The 14,514-nt window shown below is 44.2% G+C and overlaps 2 protein-coding genes and 1 non-coding gene across 10 annotated transcripts in view; 2 read left to right on the top strand and 1 right to left on the bottom strand.

Moving 5' to 3' along the window:
- The window catches only part of LOC116386192 (N-chimaerin-like), a 12,475-nt gene extending 6,091 nt beyond the window's left edge, over positions 1-6,384 (bottom strand). The window contains exons 1-8 of one of the 2 annotated variants that reach the window (XM_031852228.1): positions 6,349-6,384; positions 5,995-6,099; positions 4,228-4,266; positions 4,062-4,117; positions 2,321-2,352; positions 2,076-2,189; positions 1,335-1,461; positions 975-1,136 (exon numbers count right to left, since the gene is read on the bottom strand). In XM_031852228.1, coding sequence (XP_031708088.1) covers positions 975-1,136; positions 1,335-1,461; positions 2,076-2,189; positions 2,321-2,352; positions 4,062-4,117; positions 4,228-4,266; positions 5,995-6,013 — 549 coding nt within the window. In that variant the 5' untranslated portion in view covers positions 6,014-6,099; positions 6,349-6,384. The other variant, XM_031852229.1, reaches the window with a different exon arrangement.
- Positions 6,385-6,468: 84 nt separating this feature from the next.
- trnai-aau (transfer RNA isoleucine (anticodon AAU)) lies at positions 6,469-6,542 on the top strand. The gene has a single exon. It is a non-coding gene; the product is annotated as a tRNA-Ile (tRNA).
- A 1,148-nt stretch (positions 6,543-7,690) lies between these two features.
- LOC116385966 (FERM, ARHGEF and pleckstrin domain-containing protein 1-like) overlaps positions 7,691-14,514 on the top strand; it is a 43,871-nt gene continuing 37,047 nt past the window's right edge. For 3 of the 7 annotated variants that reach the window (XM_031851831.1, XM_031851832.1, XM_031851829.1), the window contains exons 1-2: positions 7,693-7,900; positions 12,312-12,539. In XM_031851831.1, coding sequence (XP_031707691.1) covers positions 12,366-12,539 — 174 coding nt within the window. In that variant the 5' untranslated portion in view covers positions 7,693-7,900; positions 12,312-12,365. Of the gene's footprint in view, positions 7,901-7,969; positions 10,009-12,311; positions 12,540-14,514 lie in introns of those variants that run through there. The other 4 variants (XM_031851834.1, XM_031851833.1, XM_031851835.1 and 1 more) reach the window with 3 other exon arrangements.

Here is a 14,514-nt window from a genome sequence, read left to right as displayed (position 1 = left end):
ACACACACACACACACACACACACACACACACACACACACACACACAGTGATGTATGAGGTGCAGTGTAGGTGGTCATGCACTGCAGGTCACACAAGGCCTCCGGAGGTTCAGTACTGGTGTAGCAGATAAACACACTGCCCACACTTCTTCGTTTGTTTTTTTCAACTGGACTGCATTGCTGCCTGGTTTTTTCATGCACCCACCTGCACAAACACACACAGCTGCAGAGCTGAACATTTACATGAAAGGTTGCCCAGCGATTAGCATCTGAGCTAGCATCTCCCGCGTTCACACAGTAAACCTCACATCTCCAAACATCTGCTTTCAAACTCTAAAGAAAAGCTCCATCTGTTGGAAAAAAAAAAGTTCCCCCGTAAATGACCTCACAGCTGAATGGAAACTAATGAGCCAACAACAAAGTCCATTCATAAATACTTTTGGGAGGTAGCAGGTTTCTGCAGGCTAACTGCAGTTATGTCATTTTACTGCAGAGCCTTTGGCTGGAGGCCATCTCTCCTCTGCATCCATCCATCCTCCTCCTCCTCCTCTTCTTTCCTTCACCATGTTCCTCAGCTCTAATCCTTCCATCCTAGTACTGTACATGCAGCAACATTCACATTCTTAACATTCATCTACTTTCCTAACCATATTTACGTAAGCTTTATTCATGGTGGTGAGATCTAGTGACTCAGCGTCATTTAAACATCTGTGTTCCACACATTTGTTATTCTTAATGTCTCTACTCTAGAAGGATGCTCTCGGCCTGAGTTCCTACACAGTTCCCATTTCCATATTTCTTGCAGAGAGTGATGAGTTTTGAAGATATTAATAGATGTTATGCTGTGATTAATGGTTTATTATCATGCAGCCTCTAAAAGCTCCGCTATATCCCTCCTTAGCTGGAGATACTTCCTCAGAATGACACTCAATACTATATAATGACAACATTCATGCATGCGTGTGTGTCCTCACCCTCTCCTCAGCGTTATGGCCGTCTTTGGCCGGAGCGGGTCCATCCGGGGCCTCGGGGCTTTGCGGCAGATGTTTCTTCGGGGTGGGCTCCTGGTTCAGGGTGGTGTAGCCGACGTGTTCGTAGATGGGGTTTATGGTCATCTTAGCGATGTACTCCGCCGCCTGACAGAAGAGACGGTTACAGTCGCAGGTGGATATCATTTCAGTGTCAATTATTATTGTTCCTGCCTGTGAAACCACATTGTTTCATTGCTGAAGGTCTGGTAAACATGGGCTCCATAATCAGCATTCACTGACTACAGCTCTGATTAGTGGGTCTAACTGTGCTGTTAAGGAGGACAGAGGATGAGGGACACACACCTTTGTCTCGATGTAGAGTGTGATGAGGCCGTCTGTGACCAGGTCGTGGATGGACTCGAACCTCTTCTCTCCAACAAAGTGCTTCCCGTCGTGGTAGAGACGGAAGTTTCTCGTCTGGTTCCCAAACCTGGATGGAACGAAGGAGGACACCTTCGGCTTGTAAGTCAATTAGGCATCTGGGTTGTAAAATTGATGCTTGAAATCTTAGTTATGCTTATTTTTAATATCAGATCTGATCAAAGTGAGAACACTGGCTGGTTTTAGTTTCAAAGAAAAAAGAAATATAGGAAGCTTCAAAGCAAAAATACAACAAAAGAAGAGAGAATAGGCTAGTTGATGGACAGACTCTACTCATGCTTCCCCCCTTTATGCACATAATACTGCAGCAGTTTACTGAGATAATACAGAGTCAGAAAATGGCACAAACTGTATGACAGACAGACACTGAACTGGGCCAACCCATTATCTGCTCCTCAGCGGATCACAATGAAACCACCGCGAGATAAAACTGCACCGTTACATCATTAACCCAAAATCAAACCTTTCCATTTGTGCCGACCCAGAGCGGGACGCTAGTTTATTATGAAGGGGTATTTATGGAAGGTAATTATAACCACGGGGAGAGCCGAGTGCAGGTGGAAGACTGACACGGCTATGAATAGAGCAAACTGACCCAAAACCCAAATTCAAACAACAGTTCCTGCTAAGAGCGAAGGGGATTCATACCCACACAGACATTACCTCAGAGCCAGCGTGTACGTGCCCGGCTGCCTCTGACTCTCTCGGATAAGGTAGCTGCCTTCGGCCTGACTCAGCAACCGGTCGGCCTCGTCTCTTGAGATCATCCCATGGTACCTGGATGTGAAGAGAAGCAAATTATAAGTCAAGATGTCCTCCACAAAACAGGTTTTTACGTATGTGGAGGTGGAGATGAATTGAGGGAATGTGCCTCATGTAATGTACTGATAAAGAGAAGGCCAACTCACTCTCTTCCATAGTATTTAGGTCGGTTGTCTCCCTGCAAGGAAAAGGACAATATGTCGTCTGTAAAACACTAAAAGGGAACGGTGAGAAGGTACAAGTACAGCTAAAATGTTTACATGGCACGATCACAATGTCATATTTCTCTGTAGGAGAGCACAACATTCCTCACAACAACAATATATGTATAGTGCGTGAAATGCCACCACAAACACACACCGTGCTCGTCGTGAGTGTGTGGGCGCAGAGAATATTGCACGTAATGTATGTAAGTGTGTGTGTGTGTGAGAGAGTGAAAGGGACAGACAATAAAATATAGAGGCACACGCACAATTTTAGCCTAATACGTGCACAATAAAAACAATCAATTGTGAGAGGATTTGACATGAGGTGCACATAGACTGTATCTGCCCTTGTTTTTAGCTAGTGTTTTGGTAAACCTGTATAATAATAATAATAATAATAATAATAATAATGTAACCAGAGGTCCTCTGTCTAAAGGACAGTCTCTCCTTCATTTAAGTCATTTAAGACCTGCCACAAATTAAAAAGTACCAGCCTTAGATAAGTGCTTATTGGTGCATCATTAAATCACATATGGCTGAACTCCCAGCAGACCATACAGAGCTGCCAGTAGCGGGGGGGGCTCCTCTGTTCTGTCTGTCTGATGACTTTAAGTGGGTCAGCACCGACTACCTGACCAGGGCATCAAAGCCAACAGCTGTTAATTTAGCATCTCCACACACACACACACACACACACACACACACACACACACACACACACACACAGACACACACAGACACACACACACACAGACACAGTATGCCCTAACAGGACTGTCTTTTACAGATTAACACAAACACCAGACGCACAATCCCCCCCCATTCTCTAATCCACATTGGATTCCCCCAGAACCTCGCTGTCCCCCCCACACACACACACAGCTGGTGGCACACACATACCCCCCCATGGTTGAGGTGCTGGTGCATGGTTTTAGGTGGATACCTTCAGCTAGGACGGAGCCTGTACTTATCATGAACTAAATATTACTAATAGCGCTCTCTCCTTTTGAGAAAAAGAGGAACAACAGGAGTGAAGAGCCGCTGTACTTTTGTTTCGACTCACTGCTACAGAAGCAAGTATTATAACAACACTAAAGGTGCTTTTACCAACATGAATAAAAAGACAATAGATTGGTGAACTACAGCGAAAACAATCAGCTCGGCTACAAGCCGAGTCAGCGGACAACTAACAGACACACAAGGACACACTGTGAAACGTTCAGCTTGCTTGAGGCTTAAACCACAGCATTATTGTTTCAGTTGGTAATTGAACGTGATGTTGGAGAATAGACAACATGCCTAAGTGAAGATACAAGCTAATGGCACAGCAAACTGAGCACCTTAGGGTGCTTTGGTCTCATTTCAAATCAAACATCTGTGCAGGGATATACCCAGTTAACGTACTGCGCCTGTGCTCAAATCTCCTGCTCCTCATTTAAACTGCATTTTCATGTGTTAAACCCCCCCCGAAAAAGGTAAAAGGGGTTGTTGCTATTGCATGCAAAGTGACAGCACATCCACAATGGCAACTTCAAGCCTCCATCCTCTGTAATCTGGTTCCAAGAAAAGTGACGTTATTGAAGCGTATACCAGAAAGTCTTACCACTAAATAATGCGTTTAAAGCGAGACATGGCAGACTAATTAAACACTGGCTGGCTGGAGGAGGGAGCGTGTTCTCACCTCACAGGTGCAGGTGAGTCTGCGTGGGTGAGGCGCCTCCTGCTGGAGCTGGTACACTGTGGCAGAAGACACAGCAAATCATCAGCAAAAAGCCAAAACCGTTATCAAGAAACACAAAAGTCAAACATTCGGATAATAACACACAAGATGTTCCCTCACTACTTACAGTAAGACTTCCACACCGGTGGCCTGTATTCATCGTGATCTGAGGACAGAAAAAGCACAAGCTCTCAAACAGCTACTCGTCATTTCTGTTGCTCCAGCGCCCCCAAGTGGACAGAACACGCTGCTGCGATTATTTGATCTGCCTGTTCGACGTCTCAATTTCGATATGAACCATCGACCAGATAAGATCATGACTCTGTCATTAAATTGAAGGAGCTCAACATTCCACTCAGCCAAACATACTCAAACGTTGGTTTAACGCAAGAGAAGTGGTTGCTGGGTAAGAGCGCAGGCATTTTGAAGCAATCCCAGGATTTTTTTACAGCTTAAAACTGACACTGCTAAAGGAAATTGAGCAGCTTTATTAATGCTATTGCGGAATAAACAAGCTAAATAAACAGTTTGACGGCATGACATGTGAAGAGAAGGCTTTAAACTACTTTATTTAATGTAGTTTGTGTGCAACTACCTCGGGGTACCACACTGACTGCAGTTATTTTCAAACCACCAAAAACCTCAGCGAGCATAAACTGTGACTAAGTGACTTTGTGAATAAATGTACTCTGTGACGCATAAAAAGCTGTGAAAGATTAATTTAAATTGCAGAAAGGATGGCTTGTAAATGAGCTCTCACTGCGATGTTTATCTGTCCTATCGTGTCCTTATCGTGGCAGGGTTTTTCCATCGTAAAAACATGCGTTTCTTTCCTTAAAAACTTAAGTCTGTCGTTTGGCCAGCATCTTTTCAGATTCAGTCTTCCATGTTGTCTGCGTGGGTGAAACTAACAGCCTGTTTCCTGTCTCCGTGTTCACTCTGTGGTCACTCGGCCGGCCTTATCTATTCAATACTTGTCGTCCCGGTATCCTGTCTTCAAAATAACTCCCGGGGCAAGTGTCTCACCCTCTTTCTCAAGGCAACACAACCTCACAGTGAGACACACCAAAGACTAAACAGCTCGCCTGCTGACAACTCACAGTGTCTGCAAAGTAATCTTTTTACACAAGTGCTGCAAGGACTATTCTAATGCATTGGTGATTTAGTCGAGTATCCATTTTTACAGTATGAGACTACATTTAAATGACAAATATTACACTTTTCCCCCTCTTTTTTCCAACCGCTGCAATGTTTCAACAACAGATTAAGATTTAACATGAAAGCTTACCAAAAAGCGTAAAATATAAAGCAATACTTTAGTCCCATTTAACAGGAAATAAAGACTCATTTTAGGCAGTGCACCACGTAAAATACACACAACTTTAAGTACTTACTTAAGTAGTAATACTTGATTTCACTGCTAGCCCTGTTAGAGTTTATAATGTTATATTATATGTTGGCTAATTCATTATTATTGCAGTGTAAGCAGCACTTTCATGTTATAATAGGTCATAGTAAAGCTGATTTAACTACTTTATTCACTGCCGGATAGATTCATGCATCATATTTTCTAAGATGACCATATGGTATGTTTGTAAAACTTTAGTCTGTCAAGCAACCAGTAAATATAATTAGGACATAAATGTAGCAGAGGAAGAATTTATTTATTTTCCTCAGAAATTTAGTGGAAAAGAAGTTTTAAGTTCCACAAAATTGAAGAACTAAAGTATACAAGTGCTTCAAAATGATACTTTAGTACAGTACTTGAAAATATTGACTTATAAACATAGCGGGGTATCCCAATTTGACCTAAGGCTAAATACATTACAAACAAGGTACAAAAACACATACATACATGCACAAATAGAAACATGTGAGGTGTGATGCTGCTTACCAAAGACATTTAGGGCCATCCTGATTCTGTGATTTGATTATTATGACGATCAATTAACCAGCAGATCCAAAATTTCCAGCAAAACGGACCCACTCAGTTTAAATCCTGAAAATATTTAAAAAAAGAATGAGCTGAAAGTGAAAACAGCTGAGTAACGACGCACAATAAACGATGAGGTAACGTGGTTGAACTGATGATAAAACGGAACGAACGGATGTATTTTTTACACTAAACCGCAAAGGCGAACACGTGCGTTGTAATGCAATGAAAGGCCACCGACGACGGTTTGCAACAATATGAATTTAAAACACTGGTTTATTTACGAACAGTTAGCTAATAATACGGCGTACTCACATTCAAATCCATTCTGCATTGTGGTCGCCATTTTACTGGGTCACGTGAGCAGTCTTACCCTCGCTCAAGCAATAAACGTAGAAGACGTATAAATTGTAACGTCTTTAATGCATTTGTCGTGGCCGGTTAGCTCAGTTGGTTAGAGCGTGGTGCTAATAACGCCAAGGTCGCGGGTTCGATCCCCGTACTGGCCACTTAAGTTTTTTAAAATTTCCACAAGATGAAGGTGAAATGAAGATAAATATTACAAGTGAGGAATGAGAAAGTATTTTATATTTTCTGTTGCCTATAAAACATCAATTTCCATATAAGCACTCTTTACAAGTGAAGGTCCTGGATTTATGTAGACTAAATGTAGACTAATTTATGTAGACTAGAAACATATTCTTTAACTATGAAAAGTGAAAACACTCAAATCAAATACAATATTTTCATATATTCAATTATTTGATTGTTATTGCTGATGTGTTGCCGTGCAAGCAACATCTTACAGTTGGTATAGTAAATGGATTATACACTGTCGGGTAGTTTAATCTACAACAATGCTTAATATTCGATAAAGTCATTGTTTTGCACGTAAAATCTTAATCTACTTAATAACTGGTGGTTGTAAAATAAATGTAGCAGAGTAAAAAGTAAAATGTTTCCCTCTGGAATGGAGTAGTGCAGAAGCGTAAAGCAGGACAGGGAAATACTTGAGTAAAGTACCTCAAATTAGTACTTAAGTGGGCGACAGTACTTTCGTAATTGTATTCAATTTGTTTTGATGACCTTTTATTTTTTGAATTCATTCAGTCAGTCCATTTCTTGGATGTAAAAACAATGAGAGAACAGATGGCAAACTTACCTTCCCACAGAAATCATTTCCATTCTTAACCTTTCCAAGACATGGTTTACTTACATTGTGCAAAATCCCAAAAGAAACCCTCTCTTACCAAAACAATATTTATTTCAAATGAACCTTTACACCAGTTTATTCTCCATTAAGAGAAAATACACATCTTGTTGTTTGTTTGATAGTGGAGCCAGTAGACAGGAAAGAGGGGGAGAGAGAAGGGAGGACATGCGGCAAAGGGCTACGACTCGGATTCGAACGCGGCCCACTGCGACAAGGACCCAGTTTTTTGGGCGCTCACTTTATTCAGACTCATCCTGCCTGATATGTCTGAAAGTCTAGATGTATTTTAGTATTTTAAATGCAGCAAGAACCCCAGACCCTTCGCCTCCACGCTGCCATTTCCCCCAAACGACCGTGCGGCGGCGCTGTTTAGCTTCCCTGGTCGCACTTTCTCCCTTCCTGCCTGACAGTGTAGCGCCGGGGCGCTGGTGCTGGAGGCGGTGTGGAGCTCTTTATTGTTCCAGTAGAAAGCTCAGTGCGCCGGGTTTCCCACATTTGTTTCAATGGCTTCCACACCGAAACCACGTCCCGCCTGAGAGGGAGCGGTTCGGACCCACTGCTCAAAACTTAACGGCACCGTGCGGGATTTACCGTCTGCGTCGGAATTAAAAGCTCCTGCTGACGGACGATCGGTGGATCCTGAAGAAAGAGGGGGTAAGGAAACCATGCTATCCGGATTACGGAGCGAGGTTACGCGTAGCTGCTCTCGTACTCCTTGTATGGAGCACACTTGTGGTTGGATTTCGCCACATTTGTTGAAAAACAACCACTTTGTTTCCTGCTGTTTGGCTTCTTTAGGCAGCAGTGGGTGATGTTTGATGAGCCCGATATGTTAAGTATAACCTCGCTTCGGTTGCAGCCTGTTCGTTTGTCTAATCGGCTGAGCTTTAGGGTCCAGCAGCTTCTTTCTTTTTTTTTTTTTTTTTACTGTAAGCTTAATTATAGACAAGGATCTCCAATAACTGCTTCAAACATTTACACGCATTGCCGCATTTGTCTGATAGTATATCTTTTGTGATTTATTTTGTATTTTGTTTTAGCTGGCATGTACTTCGGGTGATGTTTTATATTTATTTATATATTTATTTCTCTCCTCAGTCACTCCCTGCTGACCTTTCCATTCACCGAACCTTACAGCAGGCTTGTCATTGTCATCACATGCACATTCATATTGAGCACACATTAACAGTCTCTAGTGTGTGATCAGGCTGCTTTAGCTCACTGACTTCTTTACTCTGGCCAAAAGGATTACTCTGCTAACACTACATCCTGGAGATTGCACTCTGTGCCAACTGTACTCTGAGGTGTGTTGCCTTTTTTTTTTTTTTATACATCAGGGTGTTTGTTTCATTTCACCTGACAAAGCTGCTGCAGAACCCTTCTGGAGAATCTGCAATGACTCTTTCCTTTTTTTCCTTCCCCCATTTGGAAAGAGGTCAGAGCACAGGGTCAGTGGGGAGGCTTTGTCCCGAGGGTTGCTCTGCCTTATCACTAGCTGCCCTGTTGCCAATTCACTCTTACAATCAATATCACACCCGTAACGCCAGGAGAATTGGTGTTACAATCCCTTTCTCACGCACACACGGCCACAATAGCTCTCCAGAGAGCAGTAGAGCAGCTTAATGGCTCCACGGGGGCAGAGTGTCGCCTTGATAAAACGCGGTATCGAGCGCGCGGCCTCCTGATCCGTCCAGGAGCATTGTGGCCTTGGTCTCCCCCTCACCTGTGCTTAGTCGGGTTGTAGTTGATGCTTCAGAGTGTCATTTTTCAGTCAGCGGCTGTTTCTTGAATGGGATCCTCCTGTTGGAAAGATGGCAACAAGTACAACCAGACTATTATTGTATATTGCATGGAGCTCCACACTCGTCGCTGCATTTTCAGCTCTTCATATTATTGTTCGGACAAAACATTTTATGATTAATGGGGAAAATAATCATCTATTTGTATAAATGTATTCGTTAGCAGCAGCCCCACACAACATATAGGTATATATGTAGGACTAATATACAAAATATGAAGTGAGAAGTGTTAAGTCTCCGATAGAAACACTGCTACACGTGTATTAGTATATCCAACATGATCAACACTGTAGTTTATCTCATGTTGCTTTGACAAATCCACTTCATCAAAGTGTTGATTGTCAGACCTGTTTCAGAGCTGGCACATGTTGCCTATTATGCAACCTCCATGTTCTGACCCACATTCTGTAACGGGTCATTTTCACCACACCGTCTTCAGTTATCAAAAACCGCACAGTCGGCAGAATTAACAGCAGATTTGCGTGTTCTTGCCTGTGAAAGATAAACGCCTTCTCTGTGTTTAACACAAACGCGCGCACACACACACACACACACACACACACACACACACTCGCATCCGATTCCCAGAGCCTGGCTTCCCTCTCACTAACTCTTGGGAAACTTTCGGCTAACACCAGTTCAAAGGCTGCTTGAGGGGCCTCGGTCCCTCCGAGTTTTTAAAGCCCCGCTGCTGGAAGCTCCCACAGTGGCTTCCTTTGTGCCTGTGTGACCGGCTCGCTCTGTATTCCTCCCAACTAAACCCCATGTATAATCCCCGGCCCTGGCCGAGGAGACGATGACAACTTCTGCTTCCACTCTTGAGCTGTTCATTGATCCAGAACAGGAGATCGATGAACAGTTTGCAACCCTCGAGGTCTTGAATCGATCCAGTCAACATTTATGATTTTGTTCACGAGGGGGAAACTCTTCTTGCTGTGTTTTGGTGCTGTTGCACGCCCCGAGGTGAGCTCTTTTTTCTGACACTGTACTTTGCTTTAGTTGCTGTTTTGTGTTACGTTTTGTTGTTGAGCCCCACAGGCTCCTCGTTGATGAGTTGGTGCTGAGAGACTGAAGACCAACTTTATACGTCCTGATGTCTGTCAGGGTAATTCGCATCTCCTTGTTAGAGAATGATTGGCTCCAGCTATAAAACCGGCTTGAATGGCGACACAGCGTTGAGTGAAGGGTTCCTTTTGAGGCTAAACTTCTTCTTTTTGTGGAGCAGGACTCTCCGATACTGAGCGGCGAGTAAACAACGAGCCAGGCAGAGCGTCGGTGGGGAAGTAGCACACAAGAACAAAGGAGTTTTCCCACAGGTGTAATGAGTAACTTGAACGTCGGGTCCCTTCCTTGGCTGGTTTCCAGTTTAAGCTTTTGTCAGCGAGGTGAAGAGAGGTGCTCGTTTGTATTTCACAGGTGGAGGGATTAGTTGAAGATTGGGTTTTGAGTTCTGGAAAGAATCTGTTCCCACGTTTGAAATAAAAGGCTGGATGAGGCGTGAAGGAACAAAAGGAGTTTGCAAATACAGATTATTGCATGTGTTTTGTGTTCACTTTGCACACAGTATATCTCTGTGGTAATGGATTCAGGTGGAAGGAGAAGTCCACTTTCACTGAGGTCAGAGGTCAGCTACAGAGCAGCTCCCCTGGAGCTTGTAGGCATCCGCTGGCTGTGGGCCATATCCGGGGCCTCTTCCTCTGGACTACGACTATCGGGCCTGAAGAAGACTGAAGGCTCTGCTGTATGGCTCAATCTCCCAATTAATTAATCTGCTGCTTATTTTCTTAATTAATCGATAAGATAATGGGCTATAAATGCACAATCCCAGTGACTATTTCCGAATGCCCCGAATTACGTCTTGAAGCTTGCTTTTCTTTTGTCTAAAATCCAAAGAGATTATCGTAAGAGTTGCAGATTATTGTCTTTATTTGATTAATTGAATAATCCCCAATTGCGGAGGGGCTTCCCGTCTTCGCCTCACAGAGAAACGTGTCCATCACTCTGCGGATTTTTTTTTTAGGGCCACGAATTATCCACCGTCTTTATCCTCCAGATTTGGGCAAAAGAAAGCTGTGTTTCTCAGGAACATTTGGAGGATACTTTGACATTCCTGTGGACCTTTAAATGTCGTGAACTCAAAGAAAGATCTAACCTGTTAATCACCAGGATGCCCAATAGCTCCCTAATGACATATTGATTTAAGGGTTTATTGACAAGTATTGATGTCCAAACTGAGGACAACTTCACCTTGGAGAAAGCAAAGAAAACAAAGGACATGAGAGATTTCATGTCTCATTCTTCGTCCCTGCTTTGCCCCCCCCCCCCCCCCCGACTGTCTCCTCAAATATTCCTCAGCTGTGATGTCACCAACCGTCTGAGGGCATATTTATTGTCTGAGGTTGAGGTTCATCAACTGTGGGTTGTGTGAGTGTGTGTGTGGCGGGGGGTTTGAGCGTCTTTGTGTGCTCTCAGACCGTATGTCATCTGCCCCACTTGTGGAGCTTTGATTCATGTCTGAACTCGTCTCACAGAGGGCCCTGTGTTCGGTTTGTAGGAGATCCCACCTGCATGTGCTGCAGCTGGGAGAAGTGTGTGTCTAGCAAGGTGTGAGACATGCCTGTCTGCGTCTCTGTGCATCGGCCAAACTCTTACGTTCAGCTGTATTTCTGTGTGGGGCTGTGGTTTATACACTCATTTCATCACCCCGACTGAAAAAGAAGTCCCTACTGACTACGTCTAGTGGTTTTACATTGTGCAAGGCCAATTTAATCTCGACTGAATAAACGTGGCAAGATTTATTTTTTTTGCACATTTCCTGGACTGATTCAGCACAAAGTTTCCCTCCCAAGTGTTCTACATGAGATCCTCTTACTCCCTTTTTAAATAAGAGGTGAATGTTTCATTTCTTTCCACATTTAAGGAACTTTTCTAAGCAACTTTTTACCTTCATTTTCTCAGGTTCTGTTCATGGAGCATCATATATTGTTTTTCGTCTGTCAAATACCCACAATAGGAATTTGACAAATCCTGTAAAAGCAGAGCACCTTACAAGGAACATGTCTTACTAGCTATGATGAGGGCCTTATGTAGAAGCTTGGATGTTGGAGGAACTGGCTGATTCTTTTGGCTCAAAACTGCCTGCTCTGTATTTTAGGAACCCCCAAATCACAGAGCAGATTATTGGCTTTTCTGGCTCGACGCACATAAAAAGACACAAACTGCACCCCCGGATTTTGAGTAAAACTATTCTTTCCTGTCTCCTCCAGACGTGAACAGAGGTGCCTGCAGCTCGAGAGCCCCTCGCCGCAGCGTCTGCCGCCATGGTGGAACCAGCCGACAAGCCGTCTGCAGCCGGACAGAGGCTGGGCGCCCCGGACAGTTTTGGGGTGTCCACTCTGGAGCCGGGCCTGCGTCCTCCCTCCCAGCCTCCAGGGCGACAAGTGTCCATCAGGGTTCAGATGCTCGATGACACGCAGGAAGTCTTCCAGATATCGGTGAGTAATGTGTGAGGATTGCAGACGTTTTGTTATCTGTTTGTCAAACTCCTGCATCACACACACGTTGAGCAAATCCTCAAAAAAAAGTGTAAGAAAACTCAAAGGAATGTGGCAAAGCTTTAGGGATCTTCTTGCCCTTGGTGGTTGCAAGAGGATGGCTCGATATGCTCCATTTACCTTGAGCCTTATCTTCCTGGAGGTACACAGGAAGAAGGAGTAGAAACCGGCTTCCTGTCTAAGCACACCACACCTACGGACCGCGAAGCTGCCTCGTAGACAGAAACGGCTCCAACCTTTGCTCTATTTCTGTCTTTTTCTCTCTCGCTGTATCCCAGCCTCGGCTTTTCGGAGCGCTGATTTGATGCCCACCAAAGCTGCTGATGCTAAAAATGTATGCTCTCATGGCATGTTTATTATAGGAAGTCCTCTATCTTTTAGCTTCCCATTCCCTCATTTACTCACATTACAAACATACGCAACTGTAGATTCTTTGTAGAGAATAGTAGCCAGTATTCTCCCTGATCTGGCGAAGTATTTCCATGTGTTTTGAGTCTTCGTGTGAGGGTGTGTGCCTGCATTTAAGTGAGTCGGAGGCATGCGTTTGGCTACGGCGGCTCCCTAATGCTGTTTAGAGAAAGGGCTCCTCTGAGAGCAGAGCAGCTTTAATGACATCGGTGCTGCGGTGCTCCTGGTATGGCATCTCCAGGTGGGAGTCTTCTTGAGTTTCTGAATTAATGTCTGCCGCAAGCTGATGGAGAGTTTGGCTTTTGAGCCCTCCTCGGCAAACTGCGGGCCGTTCAGAAAAACCCCAGCCGCCGAATTATCAGCTTAGAATTTGGGGAGTTTTTCGTGATGGCAATTAAGAAAGATTGAGTCACTGTCTCAGGCGGCTGGTAGAACATCCAGAGCTGCAAGTTCGGGGGCGTCGTAATTGGCTCTTGTGGAAATGCCAAGAATGCATGTGGTTGTTAGTGTGTCAGTGCCTCAGGATGTGTCCGTGGACGGTTTGACAGAGGACTGGGATCTGGTGTCTGTGTGAGGACTGTCGTCTGCGTGTGTGTGTGTTTTTTATTTGGCATTTTTCAAAATCCTAAGTTGATGTAAGAGCACCGAGCTTGTGGTTCTCCACACACACAAGTGAAATGTCCTATCTCTGCGGAACGTCTTCAGACGTCACGCCTCAGGCCGCAGGAGAGCAGGACACATCAGCTGACTGCAGCAGCATGACCACAAAATACTAATACTGCACCCTGAGATGGTTTGGTTGCTGCTACAAGAGCGAAAATGGCAACCAGCAGACTGGACTGGGAATAATAATGAAGAGAGGAGTGGAGAGACGGATGGAGGGATACAGGGTTAGAAGAAAAAGAATGCTGAGGATTGAAAGGGAACCAACCAAATTAATGACTTATACTTTCGGTGCTTATCGCAGTGAAATAAGGGACGCATTGTCTCTTTGAGCTTGACTCACGTACTCTGTCTCTTTCCTGGTACAAAGCCTGCTATTGTGTTTGTGCAGCAGATGTAGTCTAACGTGTGAATCCAGAGATAAGCTCGCAGCTCACACTAAAGTAGACACTCGATTGGGAGGTAAGAGTGGAAGGCTAGCTCATTAGCTGAGCCAGTTATCTCCAAACCTCAGCCAGAGGGGGCTTCGGTACAGGAGCAATGCATCTCAAAGAGCCTAAACACAGGGCTCTTTATCATCAACAGGCACATTTCTTTACACAAACAATGATGTCAGCTGAAAACGGTGCCACGCGTGTCTTCAATAAAGTGTCTTGGATCCAGGTGGTTTGACATTGAGAGCTTAGATGTTCATCCTCAAAATGTCTGTGTCCTTATGATCTGGTGTTTTTAAAATCAGCTGTATGTCCTCTGGCTTTCAGTCAGGAATGTAGACAGACTCTTATCAGCCAGGGTTCCCATGACGGGTAACGTGGACTCCATCAGATCAAAAGCAGATCCTGCA

This window comes from Anarrhichthys ocellatus, unplaced genomic scaffold (genome assembly GCF_004355925.1).
Source record: "Anarrhichthys ocellatus isolate YVR2014 unplaced genomic scaffold, GSC_Weel_1.0 scaffold12, whole genome shotgun sequence".
NCBI lineage: Eukaryota > Metazoa > Chordata > Actinopteri > Perciformes > Anarhichadidae > Anarrhichthys > Anarrhichthys ocellatus.
Note: the sequence above shows the minus strand (reverse complement) of the source record. Positions and strands in the feature narration are given on the sequence as shown.